Genomic DNA, 22,298 nt, shown 5'->3' with positions numbered 1-22,298 from the left:
GGGTGCAACTTCCCATAGACAGCCCATTCCTCCAAACAGAAAAGTCCTATTTAATTGTATTAAATAACGTCAAATTCCAACATTGCAGCTGTACGAAAAGCGTGAATTATCGTCTTACTATCTGCAAAGTGTTTGTTTCATAAAAATCCACTGTAGACATGTTATGAGCTACTTCCTGTCAAGAAATTCCTTGCAGATGGTTATTCTTCTCAGGGCGCGTTCGGAAATAGCGCACTGTGCAATGTAAACTAATAGGCGAGTGCGCTCCTGGTGCACATTTCCGAACGCACCCTAAGTGTCAGAGTTTAGAAGCACTCGTTATCAGTAAAGCAACCTCCTGCTGCCTCCTGCATGCATTATGTGCACATTCTAAACAGGTGATACACATGGGCTGTTGAGTGATAGTCAACGAGCACTTCCAAACTCCAGCACTTAGAAAAAAAGGAATTTCTTGACAGAAAGAATTCTAAGCTCATAACATGTCTACAGTGGACTTTTATTAAACAGATAGAAAGAGGCTAATTCAAGCTTTCCGTACAGCTGCAATGTTGGTGAGTTTGACGTTATTTAATACAATTAGATAGGACTTTTCTGTTTGGATGAATGGGCTGTCTATGGGAAGTTGCACCTAGGTATAGCACCTTGCTGGCAAGATGGCAGCCGTGTGCATATAATTATTGTTCATCTATGCTGGCATAAACTGAGAATGAGACTAGCGGGACACTGCCAAAGGCATCAAGAACTGCCAGCCAGTTAACTGGTGCTCTGGGAACCAACACACGGGCATAGTTCACGAGGATGTCCCACGCTAACATACGTGGATGTACTCAAGAGCGATGCAGGAGTGCAAAGTACCAATTAACAAACTGTATGGATAACCGGGATGACTGGAAACGACAATGGAGGGCTCTTCTGAGGACGACCTAGAGAGAGAGAGAGATGCTGGTAAATGTTGTAGGACATATGTGTGTGTATTCCCCAGTTAATAACACTAAAACAAGCCCAAATTGATTAAATCAATTAATTACCAGCTGCCTCATTATTATCTGCGGGGGTCCGCTATAACAGTTTCAGCACAGTAGTTTAGGTAGGAACCAAAAGTCTCTGTTATTGTGTTGTGTTCTGAGTCGTTCCTTTCCGCCCGGAAATATTTGCAGTGCGCACATCCATCAGCCAATGAGAAAACCAGCTGGACTACAGGACTAGAGGACTACTGGACTAGCTTGCACATCGAATATATAGTCTCAGCTTGCTATTGCATAGCAGCTGCTAAAAACACTCCATGATTCACAGCAACAAAAAACCCTGCACACATTTACTGTCAACAACATACTGTACAGAATTTCAAGCATAGTTTCCATCGCATAATAATGGAGCTATGGCCTTCTGTTTGCACATACAGTATGTTGACTGTCTACTCTACTGTATCGTGTTATCGTTTCCCCCATACTCGCCTCTAACTGTCTGTATTTATCTGTGTTTTGATGCTGTAAGTTACCTCAGGTGCCCAGCCACAGGTGGTGTTGATAAAATGTCCTCCTCCTTCTCTGCTGTTTTTACAAGATGTGGCATCGCGCCAGAATTCTGTAAAGGTGAATTTATACAGTGCTCTGTCGCACGACGAAGCATACTGTATGTCAACTGACACCGTGTGACACGTAACGAAAGGACCGCTCAACGAAATATAAATGGAACTGTTAAAAGAGTTGGATTTTTTACAATCCAAGCTTTGGAGCAACACGCTGACATACAAGGATAAGGGGGAGCTCTGCATAGACGTGTGTAGGCCTATATACAGGGTTTGAATGACAATCTTTGCAACCAAAACAAATAATTAAAACATGAATAATAATAATAATAATCAATCCCCAAAAACGATTATTGGAATCTTTGATTATTATTATGACTCATCCATAATTACAATTAATTGTATCTATTTCATAAAAGATTCTACTGCGAATTAGGAATGTTTGCCGCAGACATTCTTTCCGCGGATTCCTGTGGGGACTATAGTGGTGGTATTCACTTGTTTTACTTAAGTCAAAGTATCAATACTGAAATGTAGAACTACTTTGTTACAAGTAAAAGTCCGGAATTCAAAATGTACTTGAGTTTGTACATTTCATATATGATGATCCACCTTTTTCAGAACTTTATTTATTTATTTATTTGTTGTATAGTTAATTGAAGAATGTGTATTAATTGTTATAAACGTATAGACATGTGATCACTCAATCAAATGAGCTCACCACCGCTACCATGGTTTTATCCTCAGCTTCGGGTTCTTGGAAACACCCCCCAGCCACTGTGTTAGTTTTACTGAGGTTAGGTTTAGGTATAGTTTACTGAGGTTAGGTTTAAGTATTGTTTTACTGAGGTTAGGGTTAGGTTTAGGTATAGTTTTACTGAGGTTAAGGTTAGGGTTAGGTTTAGGTATAGTTTTACTGAGGTTAAGGTTAGGGTTAGGTTTAGGTGTAGGCTGTCAATTACAGCGACTGGCCAGTCACAGCGCACCCTCTACGCCACTCTGTACTCAACCCGAGGATAAAACCATGGTAGCCTCACCACCTGTTATGGGTCCCATCCCTATTAATGAGGGCGACTGTGATTGGTCATTGTGGATCTATGTGTGTGTATATAGCTATGTTGCTACCTATTATCAGCAGATGCCTGAAGAAGGTCTTTGACCGAAACGTTGCCAATAAAGTTCGTATTGCAAGTGCAGACGGTGTCTTTGTGCACTTTATGTGCATTTTTCAAAATGTACTTGAGCAAAAGTACATAAGTATTGGCATCAAAATGTACTTAAAGAACCAACAGTATAAAGTACTCACTTACGCAGAACGTCCCGTTTCAAGTTTTCAAACTAGATATTCGCCGCCCTTCGGGCGGCTCACCTCTAGTGGCACGCGTCGCGAATGGGAAGAAGGAAATTGCAGGATTTCACAGCCTCCACTTCATGTTTCAGCTTTGTTCCCTTTATTCTGCCCTTGACATGCGGCCTACATCGTAGACACACGCCCACCCAGGGTAAATAGTATATGTACTGTACTGTAGTTTATGTAACAGGGTATCTGTATGTTTAGGCAAGTCAGATGTAACTTAGGAAAGACCTTATATTTTAATAGTGTGAGCTTGTATATCTGTGGAAGCTGCAGGTAGTGTTGGCAAGTGTGGTCATTCTAAAGTGTTTGTCAACCACTGCTGTGAAACTGAAGAATATGGGATTCCATAATTATACAATGTTCTTCTGCCTTGTGTAAATTACATAGGCTACAGACAGTAGACCTATTTCTGGTAATCAGCACCTACGTGGGTGTCGGCCTTCTCGGGATGAGAAGGATCCGAATTCCGGTGCCTATTTGTATAACAAAGGAGTTTGAGACAGACAGGTTGATCAAAGACTTTGGTTTTACATATGCAATAAAAGTCAACACCCTACACCCATGTAAACTGTTTAAAAGGTTAACCAGGATAGGATTGGTCAGTTGGGCGCAAGCCTGTGGAGACGTGAGCCACTTTGCTGGCTGGCGTGAGTCTATGCTGTAAGCTGTACTTCGTTGAAATAAACATCATGGAACTTCATCTCGTCTGTCTGCCGTGCACATTTCTCTCCTGTATGGTATAAAATATACTTCAGATAGTGCCTGAAACTCGTCATGGTGGTGTGTTTTTTCACGTCAGATGGAACAGAACCAGCGGCTTTTTTTCCGTCTAATTCGGTGGAGGGGAGTTTTTGTGAACGGCGACGAAGGAGTTCCAGCGGACCCGACCGTGATCTTGTCTACGCAGCGGGGATGATGACGGCGACCACCGCGAGGAGTGTTGTGCAACGGGGACCGATACCAGCCGCCGGACGGGTGGGCTGCGGAGCGGTCGACGGGCGGCGACAGCCACACGGAGGCCTTGATCGTCACGTCGGCGCGGGGACAAGTCCGGAGTGACTTAACTGATATTGTATTGGCATTGGAATAGCAGAGTTTAGTAGTAAATCATGTAGGTTATTGCATATCAAAAAAGTGCTCTTGTAACAATAGGAGCTGAAAGCGATGTGTATTGTGTTTCAGTGTCAGATTTTTGTAATACGGTTTATCAGTGTCAATGATCATATATGTATGGATGTCTGTGTTTGAAAAACCATTTGGGGGGAGTTCTGTACTGTAATGCTGTTATTTTTGGTTTCTTGAATGTATTGTCCAGCTGAGGGTCAAGGGGGGTGTAAGATAATTATGGTTCTGTGGTGACCCACATCTAGAGGCTGTGAGAGACTGTGAGAGACATTCACCCGAGGGGTAGTGGTGCCTTTAAGAGCACGGGGGAAAGATGGAGGACTCAGTGCTTCCGGTTCCGGGTCACAGTGTTGTTGTTCTCACTGCAGAGTATCTGTATTGTATTTATGTGGAAGATCAGTAAACTCCTCTACGCAACTCGGGTTTCCTGTCTCGCTGTTTCCTACTCCACAGTTCCATATTTTTATGTGACCATCTTGTGATGGTCAAGGGGGGATATGAAGAATATGGGATTCCATAATTATACAATGTTCTTCTGCCTTGTGTAAATTACATAGGCTACAGACAGTAGACCTATTTCTGGTAATCAGCACCTACGTGGGTGTCGGCCTTCTCGGGATGAGAAGGAGCCGAATTCCGGTGCCTATTTGTATAACAAAGGAGTTTGAGACAGACAGGTTGATCAAAGACTTTGGTTTTACATATGCAATAAAAGTCAACACTGGTTAACGAGGGTAGGATCACTTGGTCAGTTGGGCGCAAGCCTGTGGACAGTGTGGAGACTTGAGCCACTTTGCTGGCTGGCGTGAGTCTATGCTGTAAGCTGTACTTCGTTGAAATAAACATCATGGAACTTCATCTCGTCTGTCTGCTGTGCACATTTCTTTCCTGTATGGTATAAAATATACTTCACGACATTGGACAATACATTTTGTGGCAGGTTCGAGGCCAGTGTACTGGGCGCATCTAGTGAAAGCAAGTACTGCATGAAATTACCAGGTGTGGTGAATAAAAATGTATTTAATACACAGAAAGTACACCAGTGATTAGTATTCATTGGCAGGACTTTTGCTATTAGTTAATGTGTGAATTGCCTCGTAACTATGGCTCACAGCCACCCATTATCACCTCAAGAAAGACAACAGCAACACATTCCTTCACATCACAAAAGAGGATTTTTTTTTTTTATAAAAAAATAAAAACACACTTTTCTTATGAGGGATCAAGGATGTTGGGTTGAGAGGACCCCTTTTGACCCCTGTGGCACCGGGCCTGGCTTATAACTTCCACTGTCAAAGAAGTGAATATAGTGTTTGGTCTGAGGGCAAGTATTTAGAAAACGTTACCTGGGTGTTGTTGTTGGCTGTCGACACCTCTGGTGGCGGCGCACTGTGTAATGATGATCCAACTACTGTCACCCGCGTGTGTGTAGTGTGTGTGTAGTGTGTGTGTGTGTAGTGTTTGTTGTGTGTGTGTGTGTGTGTGTGTGTGCGTGTGTGTGTGTGTGTGTGCGTGTGTGCGTGTGTGCGTGTGTGTGTGTGTGCGTGCGTGCGTGCGTGCGTGCGTGCGTGCGTGTGTGTGTGTGCGCGCACACGTAATTTCCGGGAGGCGAGTAGGAAGTGTTGTGTGGTCGTGGTCACGTCGGAGCCAATAGAAAGACAGGAAGCACAAAATCCATATACAATATACAATATATTCATAATTGTCCCAAAACATTTACAGACATTGTAACCATACACAGAGAACTCAGGCTGATCAGGCCATCATACTGCTACCTAAGTACAACAATATACCCCGACAAAAACTCCACACATCTTGCATTTTATGCCCATTTACTTAATTGGGGCACTTTGGGCATTTACGTTGGGCCTACTTGGAACGATGCAAGTTGGAAAAGCTTATACTCCACTACATCTCGGATCCAATTATTGTACTTTTACTCCACTACATTTATTTGAAAACGTTTGTTCCTTGTAGAATATGATTATTATTTATACAAAACATACATTATACATTTCGGGCCATTTGAAAATTGCCGATCTACAAGCCCATGCATAGATCTGTGCTATTTTCAAAAGATTTGTATACATGTTGAACTCGTGAAATGGGACATTCTGCAATATCAGTATAGCGAATACTACTTTAAGTATATTTTGATGCCGATACTTTTATCTTGAGTACATTTCGAATATGGGACATGAAGTATTGGTATACTGTTCTTTTTCCACCAACTGTTCACTTTCTTTACCTTAACGCCGTCCCAAGTGAAATCGACCTCATCTCTTAAGTTAATGGTACTGCATAAAAAGGCTTTTTTATTTTATTTTTTAGAGCATCTGGGTTTCCGACCATGGAGAATAAAAAAAAACACACACACAGCAGTGTTTTTTTTTTTGCAGCAAATTTTGATTTTAGTTTTAGTCATAGTCTCTTCAATAGTTTTAATTTAGTTTCAGTCACATTCTAATCACCTGGAATGTTTTAGTGTTCAACTGTAGATTTAGTCGACTAAATCGTATGATATTTAGTCGACTAAATCTACAGTTGATTTAGTCAAAGAAAATGTGTTTAGGTGGGCGTTGATGCTGTCGTAATGACTGTTCTTTGCTGAAAATAGTCGATCTACAAGCTTGTAGATCTGCTATTTTCAGCATGCAACCAAGTGTAAAATGACTTATACTGGATCTCTTGTCCACTAGTCGCTTCCTAACATTTTTGTCTAGTTTTTATTTGTTGACGAAATCGTCAGCATATTTAGTCATAGTTTTAGTAGTCATAGCTTAGTTTTCATGAAGTTTCCGTTTAGTCAGTGGAAAAAGGTAGTCGACGAACATTTTAGTCTTAGTTTTAGTCGACGAAAAAAACACACATACACACACACACACACACACACACACACACACACACACACACACACACACACACACACACAGCCATTGCCTGCCAAGGTGCCTCTGCTGCCTGCCGCTTGCCGCTGCTGCTGTCACACATCATGGTGAATGGAGCCTCCAGCATAATGTCTGCTTATCAGATGCACACATTATTGTGCTGCAGTGCTGCTGCTGCTGCTGCTGCTGTGGCTGAATGCTTTCCTTTGTTGTTTGCTGTGTTTATGGTTTCAGCATTTTCCTCTAAACTGAAGAACTGGCGTTGTTATCCAGTGAGCTAATGCCATGTGGGGGGGCTTGGTGGGTGGGTGGGGGGGAGGGGAAAATGTGTTCAAGTGGAAATCACCCTCATAAACTTTGACTGGATTGACCCACGCTTATACCTCTCTGTCTGTCTGTCTGTCTGTCCGTCCGTCTACACCAGGGGTGTTCCCAACCTGACTTTGAGGGGGGTCCTCCAGTCCAGATGACAGTCACAATTTAAGTGACTTTTTAAATACCTCAAAAGTGAACTTAAAGCGACCATTAACGTACTAATGCATCAAAAGTCATCAACTATAGCTATAGCCTACTATAAAAACTGGTCAAACATTGGCCAAATTGTCAAATAATAAGAAAATAGCTACAAGCTCACAAACGCCTCGCAAACGTGAGGCGTTGTGATCAAATGTGATTATTTTGGGGGGTCCCCAGTTCAAATATGATTATTTTGGGGGGTCCCCAGATCAAATATGATTATGTTGGGGGGTACCCAGTTCAAATATGATTATTTTGGGGGGTCCCTAGTTCAAATATGATTATGATGGGGGTCCCCAGTTCAAATATGATTATTTGGGGAGGGGGGGGGGTCCCCAGTTCAAATATGACTATGATGGGGGGTCCCCAGTTCAAATATGATTATTTGTGGGGGGGGGGGGGGTCCCCAGTTCAAATATGATTATGATGGGGGGTCCCCAGTTCAAATATGAATATTTGGGGGGGGGGTCCCCAGTTCAAATATGATTATGATGGGGGGTCCCCAGTTCAAATATGATTATGATGGGGGGTCCCCAGTTCAAATATGATTATTTTGGGGGGTCCCCAGTTCAAATATGATTATTTTGGGGGGTCACCAGTTCAAATATGATCTGAAAGGGTTGAGGACCACCGGTCTACACCGCATACAGCAGGATGCTTTATGGCCCTTTCAGAAAGCTGTCCCTTTCTATAAGGTACTGTTTAGAGTGCCTTTGTGGGTTATGTGAGAGTCCAATAAATTACAGTTTTGCTACAACTCATTTTATGTCTGCCGAATAGCCATTGTTGAATTGGTCTGGTAAGGAAGTCCAGAAGATGATTCACATGCAGCAATAAATCCTGCTGTGTCAAGTTCGATCAGATAACCCTATAATACCAGAAAGACATTTAAAAGTCTGTATTGTTGCAAGAGCTGAAAGACATCACTCGGATTATTTGGAGGATAAGAATCTGTTTCCACTGACCCAGCCACATACATACATACTTTCATAGATCAAGCCTATCCATTATCTATATACAACCACTCTTAGTCCTGTCACAGGCTTCCTGTCTTAAGGCTAAAAAAACATTTTTTTAACGAAACATTAATTATAACAAAAGCATCTTCTATCCATTCCTGAATGGATACAGAATCCATTTTTCATATGCTTTGGTTATTGGCTCATGTCAGGCCCACTTCGCAAAACAAAGGCCACATGTGTGTCCATTTAATGCAAGCCAGACCTGTGGATGTATAAGCAACCATTCCACGGCCGCCTGCTCTCATTGGCTGGCAGACTTAAAGTAGAGGGCTGTGAAGAAGCCGGCCCTAGGGAGAACCATTAGCCCTCTTTCTCTGCCTCGCTGTGACCCAGGCTGACCCCCAGTGGGACTCACCACCACAACAAAGAGCTGAAGTGAGCAACACGGCCCTATATGTAGCCCTACTGAGATCAACTCAGCGGATGGTGGAGATCAAGCGGAGTGGTGGTGAAAATAAGATGTTTTCACAATGATCAAGATGCACAGCCTTTTGTGGCCAATTTAATAGCGAAAATAATGTCCTCGGTTTTACGGCATCCGTCAGCTTGCTCCAGTTCCTGTGATGATGACGACATTATTAAGGAAATCATATGAAACTCATTGCTCTTTTAGCCCTAAAATTCTATCTGAGAATAAATACAGACTTGACCAAAACGGAATTCTTATTTTTGACAATTTATTTCAGACCTACTTATTATATATTTCACAACTGTTATTCCTGGGTCCTACAACTCAGCACCGTATTCCAAAGAAAAGCCAGTTGTTTAGGGCAGGCCAACATTTTTGTCGACTAAAACTAAGACGAAAAATGTTTGTCGACTACCTTTTTTCACAGACGAAAACTAAATGGAAACTAAATGAAAACTAAAGCTATGATGACTAAAACTAAGGTTCGTCAACAGATAGAAACTAGACTAAAATGTGGACGAGAGATCCAGTATAAGTAATTTTACACTTGGTTGCATGCTGAAAATAGCAGATCTACAAGCTCACAACGAGTCGCAGCGTGAACGCGTTGTGAGCTTGTAGATCGGCTATTTTCAACAAGTGTAAAATGAGCCATTACGACGGCATCAAGGCCCGCCAAAACACATTTCAGTCGACTAAATGAACTGCAGGTTTAGTCGACTAAAATCTTATGACATTTAGTCGACTAAAACTAGACTAACACTAAAACATTCCAGGTGCCTAAAATATGACTAAAACTACAAATTAAGTTTCATTCCAAAGACTATATGACTAAACTAAAATAGACATTTTCTGCCAAAAACAACACTGGGGCTATAGACAAGCATGCCTATAATTTACACTTGACACAAATCAGGCTTCAGACAGTCCTCTCTCCCTGTATAGCCTCCTGGAAGGTCAGAGTCCCTTTCTCTCTTAGACTTTACCCCTTTTATTAACAGATAATCTGTCTTAGAGGCATCTCAGCCAGCTACCACTTTAATAGTAAACACATACGTTTCAACACAAGGGATGAAGTCCAAAGGAAAAGATCAATGTATCAGCATTGCCATGGTCTCCCTTTTTGTTGGATGTCAACATTCGAGGGACTCACCATATTTAGCTATAGGCCTAGGGCTATACACATTGTAAATATGTTTGTCTGTCAGTGTATCGACTTCACAAGTTCTAGGCTGTAGCCTATGTGTGCGGACATGTTCTTTGTGATAAGATAAGAACCTTGGAAGTGAATGCAGATGTTATTACTTTGGTATAATAACATCAGTAGCCTATCAGCAGTAGAATTTGAACTTAATAAACTTCTTATATGGGGGCCCAATATGCAAGCTTTTATATAGGTTCATTGTGGCGTCTGATGATGATGATGACAAGTTGGCAACTAGCCAAGTCTCTACAACATATAGATATCAGAAAAAAATACGTTCACATTCACACTGTGTATATATGGTGTTGTGTGTGGCGGTTAAGGAATTTCCAATGTTTACAAAACATTGAGCCATTGATCTCAGCCTCGGCCGTTGTCTGACCACTAGTGTGTGTTCAGTGACCTTTGAACTGTCACTGTCACTTAAAATCACTGTATTGCTCTTAAAGAGCGAGGGAGGCGGGGCTTCTTTTGGCACGTGAAGTAGGTTAGTGGGGCTGCGGTTTAATAAGTAAAAAGTATTGGAAGACTGGAAGTTTCCGAACCCTCCACAGCAAACATCCCACCACCACCACGCTCGATCCGTGCCTTGCAGCGACAAGACGGACAAGATCACCCTAAAATGCCGTTGGAACTCTACTTAGATCTCCACTCTCAGCCATGTCGCTCAGTCTATCTGTTTGCCAAAATAGCAGACATTCCGTTTGAGTACAAGGCTGTCGACCTTGCCGCAGGTAAGAGGACTGACTGCAGTGCCAAACAAAACATCTAACTTGAGTGATATGAATTAAAAGTATAAATTTTAGGGCTATTGCAGATTGTGCTGCAGCTGTTTTGCAGAGCTCTAAACAAATGGTTTGCATCTTTGTTCATCAGGTGTTTTATATAGTCGCAGTTCGATCATTCAGATGTTTTACTTTAGGAGTTGTTGACTTTGAACGCAGTTGTTGACTTTGAACGCAGAAAATGTATTAGCCTACAATATAATTAAATTAATCCTATTACTTGCTACCTGTAGCGATTAAACTGCATATAGCCTACTGTATAGGCTTGAATGTGGGATTAATTGATGTTCTTCCCCAGATCGATTTCTGCCTGCAACAATATAGAATGAGTTTATAGATCACCATGAACAACTCATTATTAAATCAATGCCATGGCCAGACAAAGCAGGCCCACCGTACAAAACAGAATGAAATAACCTAGCTATAGTTTGAATATGCCTGTAGTATGGTAGGCCTACCCTAAACATTAACCTTTGGTAAATGACTAACGACTCGATTCAGTTATAACATGAAATGTGTTTTTAGTGTTTATTCCTTAATTGGGACAATTAAACCAATATAACATGCTAACTTATGAGGAAAAGCTATGCTCTCATATAATATCAGAGCTGGTTATACATTATTTACAAGACTCATTGCAGAGTCCAGATACTTAATTTACAACCCTAAAGAAATGTTCAGATTTGCTTATAATAAGCGGAGTGTGTCCATCCATCAATCCCAGGTCAAAATCACTCGGAGGAGTTTGGCAAGATCAACATTGTGAGAAAGGTTCCAGTGATGAAAGATGGGGACTTCATTCTTACAGAAAGGTATAGCACGCTACAAATTACACTAAGGCACCTTTTATCTTTTATTGGCAGTTAAACTGCCACTTTTCTTTGAAGAGGACTTGTACTGTGCACATAGAAGCACTATAGAGCCTGCAAATCCTTCTGTGCAGTTGACTTTGTATTATGCTTACAGTCACACACCACACATAGCGGACCTACAGTATAAGCTCACAACCCATCCCATTGTGCCACATTGTGAGCTTGTAGATCTTACATTTTCGGCGCGCAATTCTGTGTGATGAATTATAATTCAGGCTTTAGACAGTTTTCTGAAAAACCCATATTTCTATATCAGTCGTTCTCAAACAAGGACCCCCAAAAATATATGAAATTGGCCGCCGACCCCCATCTGAAAATATGTTGTTCCAGGGACCCCTCCCCCAGAAGCAAAGATTTGCGTTTGTTCAAAAATAGCAGATCTACAAGCTCGTAGGGCGAGCTTGTAGATCTGCTATTTTTCAACAGCTAAACGCAGGGGTCCTCAACTAGAAATGATGAAGGTCCACATTTTTTTTTTTAATAAGACAGAGGTCTGGTCCCATGCGCGGCGTCCTTCGGAGAGCGGGGCTCTATGCCCGTTCAGTATGGTCAAGCCAAGCTTATACAAATCAGATCCCCTTCCACCCAACCAATAATGGGGTGCAGGCCCGGAGTGGAACTCCAAATCAGGCCGGGAGTTATACGCCCTGGCAGGCCACACTGCGCGCGCGCATAGCGCGCGCCAGAATTTTGGAGGCCCTTGGGGGACATTTTGGGGGCCTTTGCAGCAATTTCACATGAGAAATGTACCATCTGATGTTATTTATATTATTAACTTAAAAAAAAAAAAAAAAAAAAAAAGATTTTTTTTTCTTTTTTTTTTTTTTGGGTGGTCCGCAAAGAGGTGGTCGGACCGCGGTCCGCCAGTTGAGTACCCCTGAGCTAAAGCATGACATAATGCTTGAAACACCAAAAGTGGTTCCCGTCATGAATGGATTAAAAGGGCCCATATTTGGTACGGCATTAACTGAATGAAATGGAATACTTGCGTAAATGGTGCGTTTTCCTGTAGCCTATATATTTATCCAAATCGCTTTACATAGATTGTGCATTACGTTCACCCATCCATTCCACACACACACATTCACATACACAGATGGCGGAGGAAACCATGCAAGGCACCAACCTGCTCATTGGGAGCAATTAGGGCTTCGGAGTATAGGGGTGCACGGTATAGAGGCGTATGTTTTCTGTTCACTTTTCAAAATATATTACCTTCAAAAGCTGTGAGCACAAATATTCTGACGCACGTAGTATCAGTTGTAACGCTTTACTTGATGTAAAGGCAAAAAATACAGGTGGTACAAAATGTCTTAGTATGGTTACATGGTGGCAACAAAAAAATACGGGGAAGCAGCTTTTTGCTTCTACGGGCCGTCGGCATGGAACAAGCTCCCACTGTACCTTCGTCAGGCAGCCTCTGTAGACATTTTTAAAGCTCAGCTCAAGACCCACTTCTACAACATTGCTTTTAATTGATCTTTTATTATTTATTATACATGTCCTCACTGTATTGCATTACTGCTTGTTTTTAATGTCGTTGCCTTGCTTTTCTTTTATTCTCCATTGTTCTGTAAAGCACTTTGAGCTGCATTTCATGTCATGAAAGGTGCTATACAAATAAAGTTTTATTTTTATTATTATTATTGCGAACGCAGTGATTGCGAATGCAATGAGCACTAACTATGAGACCCTGCAGATCATGTCTGTCTGTCTGTGTGTCTGTCTGTCCCGCTGTGACACACACACACACACACACACACACACACACACACACACACACACACACACACAGTAGAAAACTTAACAAAATTACTAACTAAAAAGAAAAAAAAAGTACGTAATTTATTCTAATTGTTGTTATTGCAATTTACAAGCTGCGTTCGCTTCCCGCGTTTGCGCGTCTTACTTGTTATTATGGTGTGATAACATGTGTGGTAGAAAAAATATGTGCTCTTCAACTTCACAGCTTCTGACAAGCTCAAACAGGAGGACAGGAGAGTAACTTGTGATCACCAATCACAAATATTCAATCAAGAACTGACAGTAAAAGTAAAAGGCAGTAAAAAGAGTACTCTGCTGCACTAATTATCATGAGATCAAACACTGCTGCATGGAATAGGCACAATCAAGCAATTAAGGTCATCATGACATGACCTCATAAAGTGGCTCTTACACACTTTATGAAATTATGACCGTCATGATCCGATCTCTAGCCCGGGTTCCGAACTGGGAACGTCGTGGTTCCCCTCAGGCTGCTCTACCCGGCATGTGTTCCCAAAGTGGAGTCCGGGGGCCCCTGGGGGTAGTTGAAGGAGTTCCAGGGGGTCCCCAGCTCAATTAGACATAGTTACAAATGGACCCTTATGTGTCTGTAACTCAGATTTACAGTGTACAAATGGAACACAAATGGACCCCAACAGGTCCATTTGGTTCCATTTGTACACTCTCAGAGTTAAATTAACAGTGGTTTTACAACAACATAACATCTTGACACGAAAAGTTTGGGAACCACTCTACCGGACACTCTACCCCTGAGCCACTGCTCAAGCAGTAGGCTATGGGCGACCATGGTTGAGGGGCTAGGAATCGGAAGGTCGTCGGTTTGACTCGGCTCACCCAGCCTATACGTGTTGAAGTCTCCCTGTGAGCACGGGGCCGCAAAACTAGTTAAACATATAGCTAGGTGTAATGTTAGAGACCACAGAAGTGAAACTTTCAAGCCTGTTTTCTCAACTTTCTTTGCAAGATATTACTCTATATCTCCAAAACTTGTGGGTCAAACTGAACAACCAATATGTCAATTTGAAGCTATGGTTCCCTGCTTTCATATGACAAAAAAACGAAAATTCAAAAAATTCCAATGGCAGTCCCTCAGTCAAATGTGGTCACAAATGTCTTCTAAATCATGACAGTTTGCTGAAAACCCTCATGTTTCTATATCAGTGGTTTTCATGTCAAGGACCCCCAAAATTATATATGTTTGGCCTCCGACCCCCATCTGAAAATATGTTGTTCTTGTTTTTTTTTTAAATGTGGCGCAAATCTTTGAATATATATTCTTTCAGAGGGAACGTTTTTAAATCTTTGCTTCCCTGCATGGGGCGTCCCTGGAACTACATATTTTCAGAGGGTGTCCGCGGCCAAATTAATACAGATAATTCCGGGGGGGTCTTTGACATGAAAAAGTTTGAGAACCACTGACATAGAAACAGGGTTTTCTTTAATAAAACTGTTTGGATTTGGAACAAGCCTTTTTTTTTTTTTTTTTTCTGGTCTAAATGGGTTAAACTGATGAAATAACATTGTTACATTCCAAATATTATCAAAGTATTCCGAGTCAACCCCTGAATTTGTGTTCCAAAGGAACCACTATTATAGGGTTTCAACAACAGCACCCATTTTGAGAATCCTCCTCCGCCGCATACACTGATAATATTTAAAAAATGCCTTATGTTTGTGTTGCAGCGTTGCCATCCTGAAATACATGGCGGAGAAATACAAAGCCTCGGTGCCCGACCACTGGTACCCGGCGGAGCTGCAGGCGCGTGCCCGCGTTGATGAATACCTGGCCTGGCAGCACGGCGCCATCAGAGCACACGGCTCCAAGGTGTTCTGGTTCAGGGTACGACTCACTCCACTCGCACGGACTCCCCTAAAACACGGTCATTCATATCAGCAGTGTTGATTTCGTCGAGTCGTCGACTAAAAAAAAAAAGACGAAAAATGTTCGCCGACTACCTTTTTTCACTGACAGAAACGAAATGGAAACTAAGCTGTGATGACAAAAAACTAAGACTAAATATACTGACAATTTCGTCAACAAATTTGAAAACTAGAATAAAATGTTAGGAAGGGACTAGTGGAAGATCCAGATGATCAGATCCAGTATGAAGGGCCTTGCAAACGTGAAGCGAGGAACGCAGGCGTTGTTGCCTGGATCAACACAGGTCTCCTCCAGGTTGAAGAGGGGCGGGTTGAAGAGGGGCGCAACAACGAAAGCGTAAAAGCTCACAAGCTCACAACGTGTCGCACTGCGACGCGTTGTGAGCTTGTAGATTAAATCGTAATAAAACATTACGATGGCATCACGGCTCACCAAAATACATTTTAGTCGACTAAACCAACTGTAGATTTTGTCGACTAAAATCTTATGATATTTAATTAGACTAAAATTAGACTAACACTAAAACATTCCAGGTGAATAAAATGTGACTGAAACTAAATGAAAACTATCGAAGAGACTATGACTAAAACTAAAATCTAAATTTGCTTCCAAAAACAACACTTCTTGACTGGTACAGGGTATGACTCCACTCGCCCGCCCCCAAAACACGTTCATTTCATTCATAGAAAGGAACCTTATATAGTGTTGTGGTTCCCAAACGTTTTGGCCTGTAACCCCAAAAAATTATATGATGTCTCCCTTTCGGGACCTAGTCTCCTCGGGAACTAGTGATAATTGCTGATCTTGTAGATCGGCTGCTTAAACATTTGTATTCTAATTTTTATTTTAAATATTAAATTTCTTCATGAAAGGACTTAAAAAAGTAATTGCATTTGTTTTAACCGGTAATTCATGTTTTGTTTGGCTTTTTGGGGGAATGTAAAGTTGTGAAAATGTTGTGAACTTTGGCCACTTTCCCTGCCGTTTGTCTTTGTTACATAATGTTACATAATGGTGACCATATCAGTACAGGCTGTACTCCAGTCATACTGTACTACAGTGTGTCCTGATGCTCACGTTTCCTCCTGCTCACACAGGGGTGCATATCTTTGTTACGACAATACACGCAATAGTCCAACACCCTATTCACTATATGTGACCAGATTTGACTGAGGGACTGCCATTGGATTTTTTTTAATTTTCGTTTTTTCATGTCATGTGAAGGCATAGCTTCAAATTGACATATTGGTTGTTCAGTTTGACCCACCCGTTTTGAAGATATGGCTTATAGAGTAATATGTCTTGCAGAAAACAGCGAGTTGAGTTAACATTACACCTAGCTACATGTTTAAGCATTTATCTATCTAACCAATGACTAGTCTAAACTAAGTATGCACCGCGTGGGAAGTACTTGGAGCTGATGGTAGGTGTGGCGCTCCACCTCAGCGATCCATCTATAGCGCATTGTAACAGGGATAGACTCCCACGTGTTACTGGCTGATACCGAAACTAAGACGAAAATTGTTCGTCGACTACCTTTTTTTCCACTGACGAAAACTAAATGGAAACTAAATAAAAACTAAGCTATGATGACTAAAACTAATATGCTGACAATTTCGTCAACAAATAAAAACTAGACTAAAATGTTAGGAAGGTACTAGTGGATAAGAGATCCAGTATAAGTCATTTTACAATTGGTTGCATGCTGAAAATAGCAGATCTACAAGCTTGAGCTTGTAGATCGGCTATTTTCAGCAAGTGTGAAAACAGTCATTACGACAGTATCAAGGCCCACCAAAGAAAAATGACTAAAATCTTATGATATTTAGTCGACTAAAACTAGACTAACACTAAAACATTCCAGGTGACTAAAATGTGACTAAAACTAAAATAGAAAAATTCTGCCAAAAACAACACTAACCGACAAAAAGCCACTTCCACTCTACTTCATCTACCCCAGAGCCATCTAATAGAAGAGTTACGATATAGAGGGGGCAGAAACCGAGCGCTCGAGCGCTGTTCATTCAGCCTGAACTGAGCCATGCTGGAGTTGGAAATACATTGTTTTCAACGAGGGTAGCGCAAATAAGAGCTATTGTAAGCCTGTGTGCAGTGCAACATGACAACTGTTTTGAAGTATTGTACAGTAACAACTAAAGTCTCTTTTAATGTTTATGTTGTCTATTACTACAAAACAATTTAAAATAAAGGGATTTAAGATCATTAAAGCTGGGCTGTTGCCTGAGTCCAATGCATTTCTGCCTATATCCGGTCCAGGACTTGGCCCAGTTGGTTGTCCCCACGCTCAATGCGTAGTCTATGTAGGATAGCCGCCATTGGACTGGCCCCATGCGTAACTCTGTCTATATCTAAGGCTCTGGTCTACCCCAAACCCTAAGCCATGGGTGAGTCTTAACTGGCCACGCATGTCGGACTGTTAGTATACGTCGGACCAACGTATGCGCCCCCTCGCGCAGAGCTAACGCAAGGCAGCATTCTCTGTCCGTGCTCCATCTGCTTGCAATGAGCTCCAGAAGTCCTTAAAAATATCAGCTCGCTTCCTCCTCTGGGTCAATTCGGGGCAATGGTATGGTTTCCAACGCTTTTGTTCAAGGTTGTGTAACTGGTTCATGTCAGGTTTATATCTGGTTTAGTTTTTCCAGATATTGTTATTTTTTATTATTGCTGTATACTGTATATGCACTCTGTAGTGTATACTCACAGCGTCACTGTATACATATATTCTACCGTTGGACGGATGTTAGGTTCTTAGCTTGCTTATGATTCTTCATGACTATTTCTATGTATGTTATGTATTACCATGTGTTGTTCTTGCTTACTAAGTTACTGTAAAACCTAAATTGTAAATTGAATGAGTCTTACCTGTTGAGTATTGTGTCATTTAACCCGTTGAGGTGAAATACATTGGGGTGAACAATCAATCAGTCCAGGACAGCAGTATACACGTAATACGTTGCGGGGACAAAATATCTCAAAATAATAACGTGAAATCTTTCCATGATGCCAGGCTGTACTTCCTCTTGCGACCGGTTCAGAGGTACCAAAAGAGAAGATGGACGCCGCTGTGGAAGAGCTCACGCAGTCCCTGACCATGTTGGAGCAGAAGTTCCTTCTGGACAGGCCATTCATCGTTGGGGAGAAAGCGTCTCTTGCTGATCTGGTGGCAATAGTCGAGGTCATGCAGGTAATGTTGACACTACACTACACAGCAGGGACGTGCACACATAGACATCAAAGGGGGGCTTCAGGGGGTCCTTTTACCCGTCTGTAAACAGAACTTTCCAGACCACGAATGCAGCATATTTACGTAAGACACACGGACACACAGACACCGTGACACACAGACAGACAGACAATGCGTTCGCAATAATATGGTGAAAGAAATGCAAAATGCCACTCCTTTCCATGCCATTATACCAAAAGCCTTTTGAATCTGAACGCAGTATTTTGCATTGAACACATTTGTTTAGAAATCGATGTCGTACACACCGCGTCTCCACTAGCTAAAAAGTGCTGGGTTGCGCCCCGAAAATAGCTGATGTACAAGCTCTCAACGTGTCCAAGAGATGGGTCAAATGTGGAGAACAAATGTCACTGCGGTAGCGGTGACTTTGAAAGATCGGTTTCTCCAGATCGGGTAAATTGCAGATATGTTCTTTGTTTGTTTGTAGCCTGTTGCGACCGGTCTAGATATCTTTCAAGACAGGCCCACTCTGGTTGCCTGGAGAGACCGTGTGAAGAAGGAGATCGGCGAGGAGCTGTTCGACGAAGCCCACAAGACCATCATGCACGTGGACAGCCTCAGCCAAACCTTCAAGGACAACGGCATGTTGGAGCTTCTCAAGCCTCGGCTTCAGAAGATGTTCAACTGAGGATTTCGGTCTCGTATGCGAGGATGTTTTTGCCATCACCACCCAGTTAGACTATTAGGTTTGTTAAGGGTGCCCATACCAATCTGGAAAAGATCTTTGAAAGGCAAGGGAAATTTGATGTTATTTCTAGATTTTAGTCTGCTAGACGGATAAGATATAATGTTTGTATTAATAAACCTAGCCCCACTTAGTGTGATTGTAGTGATATTCCCGTAATTTTTCTGAGCATCAACCAAATATTCAAATCCAGAAATGAAAGTCTCGGCCGGGAGAAGGGATCTGTCCTGACTCCTATCACACTGGACTATAGAGCGTCGCAGTGCCGCCCCCTTTCAGAATGACGAGGCACCAGGAACTAATTCCCCATTCATGTGTTTCAAAAAGTATTTATTTAAAGATCTGTAAGCCTCGGGTTGACAAATCATGACAATAAACACGTTTTTTTGGGGTCGAACAAATAATTACAAAGAAGAAAAACGTTGTACCCTGTCCTTTTTTTCTTCTAATTATTTGTTCAGTGTTTATGGTCATGATTTGTTTGCTTTGTCCGAGGCTTACAGATCTTTAAATAAATACATTTTTGAAATGCCTATGGGAATTATGAATGGGGAATTTGTTCCGAAAGCGGGCGGGACTGCGATGCTCTATAAGGCCTCCTCACAGTGTAAGCACACATTAGATTCGATGCACGGAAAATAAGCTGTCTGCCGGCATCTCTTCTGGGTTTTTAGACAGCTGGTGGATGGAAATGAAGCTCCACCCACGCGGCAGATTGCAGCGTCGGCCAGATTCCCGGAAAAGCTTGCCCCAGGGGCATTCTGCCGCGTGGCAGAACGCACATGGAAACTTAGGTGTGCCCAGAGTGTCAGAGAGTCTCTGATGGAATACAGATTCCTGTTAAATCTGTTAAGATCAGACAACATGGTAGGGTCATTTCTGTCACACATTTATAGAAATTATGGATGCACTAACTTGTACAGCGCCATGCTATGAAAAGTATGAATAGTTCATTAAAGATCATTTTCATTTTGTAAATTACTTGTATGTGTGTATGACGATTTCGTCGACTAAAACTAAGACGAACAATGTTCGTCGACTACCTTTTTCCACAGATGAAAACTAAATGGAAACTAAATGAAAACTAAGCTATGATGACTAAAACTAAGACTAAATATACTGACAATTTCGTCAACAAATAAAAACTAGACTAAAATGTTAGGAAGGGACTAGTGGACAAGAGATCCAGTATAAGTCATTTTACACTTGGTTGCATGCTAAAAATAGCAGATCTACAAGCTCACAACGCGTCACAGCGCAACGCGTTGTGGGCTTGTAGATCGGCTATTTTCAGCAAGTGTAAAATCAGCCATTACGACGCCATCAAGTTCCGCCAAAACACATGTTAGTCGACCATCTGTAGATTTAGTCGACTAGACTAAAAAAACATTCCAGGTGACTAAAATGTGACTAAAACAAAATGAAAACTATTCAAGAGACTACGACTAAAACTAAAATCAAAATTTGCTGCCAAAAACAACACTATGTGCAGCCACACAATGCTCTTATGTAAATGTGTGCGTTATGCGGTAATAATCATATTTCGTTACACAGGTCCCAAAACAACACAGCCCCCATTTATTTCTGGCAGACCACCCCCCTCCTCCCTCCCCCCTATAGGAATACCTGGTGGCGACTGTCACTGTTCAGAGGTCGGCAGATTTGACCCGGGGCGAGCGTGCTTTCTTCTTGAATTAAAATGGAGAACTGTGCACTTGAGAGAGCTGGTTGTGTGTGTTCTGTGGGAGAACTGTGCCGATCCCACCTTTTAGACACATTTCTAATCACTTATCGCAGTGGTTTTCAACCATTTTCATATCAAGGCCCATTGTTTATAGGCCATTTGATCCACGGACCACCGTTTGATAGCCTCTCAGACGCAAAACTAAAGAATACTTTGTTATCGTTGACACACAATTCCATGCTGTTGGCAAACATGGAATGGAAATAACATTCTCTAATCGTGTAGACTTCTTGTAAATTAAGTAATGCAGATGATTAACAATAATTTTACTCTTGACAGTGTAAAGGTTTCATTTTACACTGTCAAGAGTTAAAGATCTAATAAGGGTCCATTTGGTTACCACCTCTCCATCATTTTGCGGTGGGGGTGTTGCCTTTATTAGGGGAAAGTAGAGACAGACAGGTAATGAGGTGAGAGAGAGACGCGGGGAGTAAGTGACATACAGCAAAGTTCGTCATGAACGTGACTCGAACCAGAGCTGCGTCGTCAGTCTGCATTAGGAGCCTATATAGTGCCCGGACCGCTAGGCCAGGCCCAGGCCGATGAGGTGCATTGTTAACATTCACTGTACAACATTTACATTCACTTCATTTTCACCCTCCATAATGGTTCCTCCTATAGCCTAACAGATGCCGTGCGGTGTCAACAAAGAATATTGTAGGCAAACTAAATAAAAATAAATGTTCAGCAGCACTCACCCGCCTGCACAGATTATATTAATAAAAGGCTATCTAATAGAATAATGATTAAACGTTTAGGTTTAAGGCAATTTTATGTAGGCCCATTCACTTTAGGCTGCCCCTACACATTACATCTCTTTGGGCTGGGACATATAGGCAATAACAATGCCTCCATCTAGTGTACAAAGCATTGCATTGCAACTTGAGAACCCTGCATTTCCCTCGTCACTGCTGCATACTACAACCTTATTGCAATGTTCTTGAATTAGTTGACTCAACAACAAAAGGCAAAAACATTTGTGCATTTGTCAAGCTGCCTGCAAGTTTCTTCACCTATACGTTCAATTCTGTATTGACTATTTTAAATCGGATCGACATTGATTTGTTTAACGCTAAAGTGGCGTAGGGTTTCTGGGTTTGTTTCAACTGCGGCTTGAATGTAGGAAACTTTAGTGAGTAGATTGATTGAAATATTTATTAACAGTTTGCAGAATTACAGTACATTTCAATCAGATCAGGGTGTGTGTGTGTGTGTGTGTGTGTGTGTGTGT

At 41.8% G+C, this 22,298-nt stretch overlaps 1 protein-coding gene across 1 annotated transcript; it reads left to right on the top strand.

Annotated features, from left to right (window-relative positions):
- Positions 1–10,073: 10,073 nt before the first annotated feature.
- Positions 10,074–20,314, top strand: gstt1a (glutathione S-transferase theta 1a). Its single transcript, XM_083784560.1, has 5 exons — positions 10,074–10,783; positions 11,559–11,646; positions 15,175–15,331; positions 18,402–18,578; positions 19,066–20,314. The coding sequence occupies exons 1-5, from the start codon at positions 10,672–10,674 to the stop codon at positions 19,264–19,266; spliced, it is 735 nt and encodes a 244-aa protein (XP_083640686.1). The 5' UTR covers positions 10,074–10,671; the 3' UTR covers positions 19,267–20,314.
- Positions 20,315–22,298: the final 1,984 nt, after the last annotated feature.

This window comes from Protomyctophum parallelum (assembly GCF_964188405.1).
Source record: "Protomyctophum parallelum genome assembly, chromosome: 15".
NCBI lineage: Eukaryota > Metazoa > Chordata > Actinopteri > Myctophiformes > Myctophidae > Protomyctophum > Protomyctophum parallelum.
The sequence above is the reverse complement of the archived record's forward strand: the minus strand, read 5'-3'. Positions and strand labels throughout refer to the sequence as shown.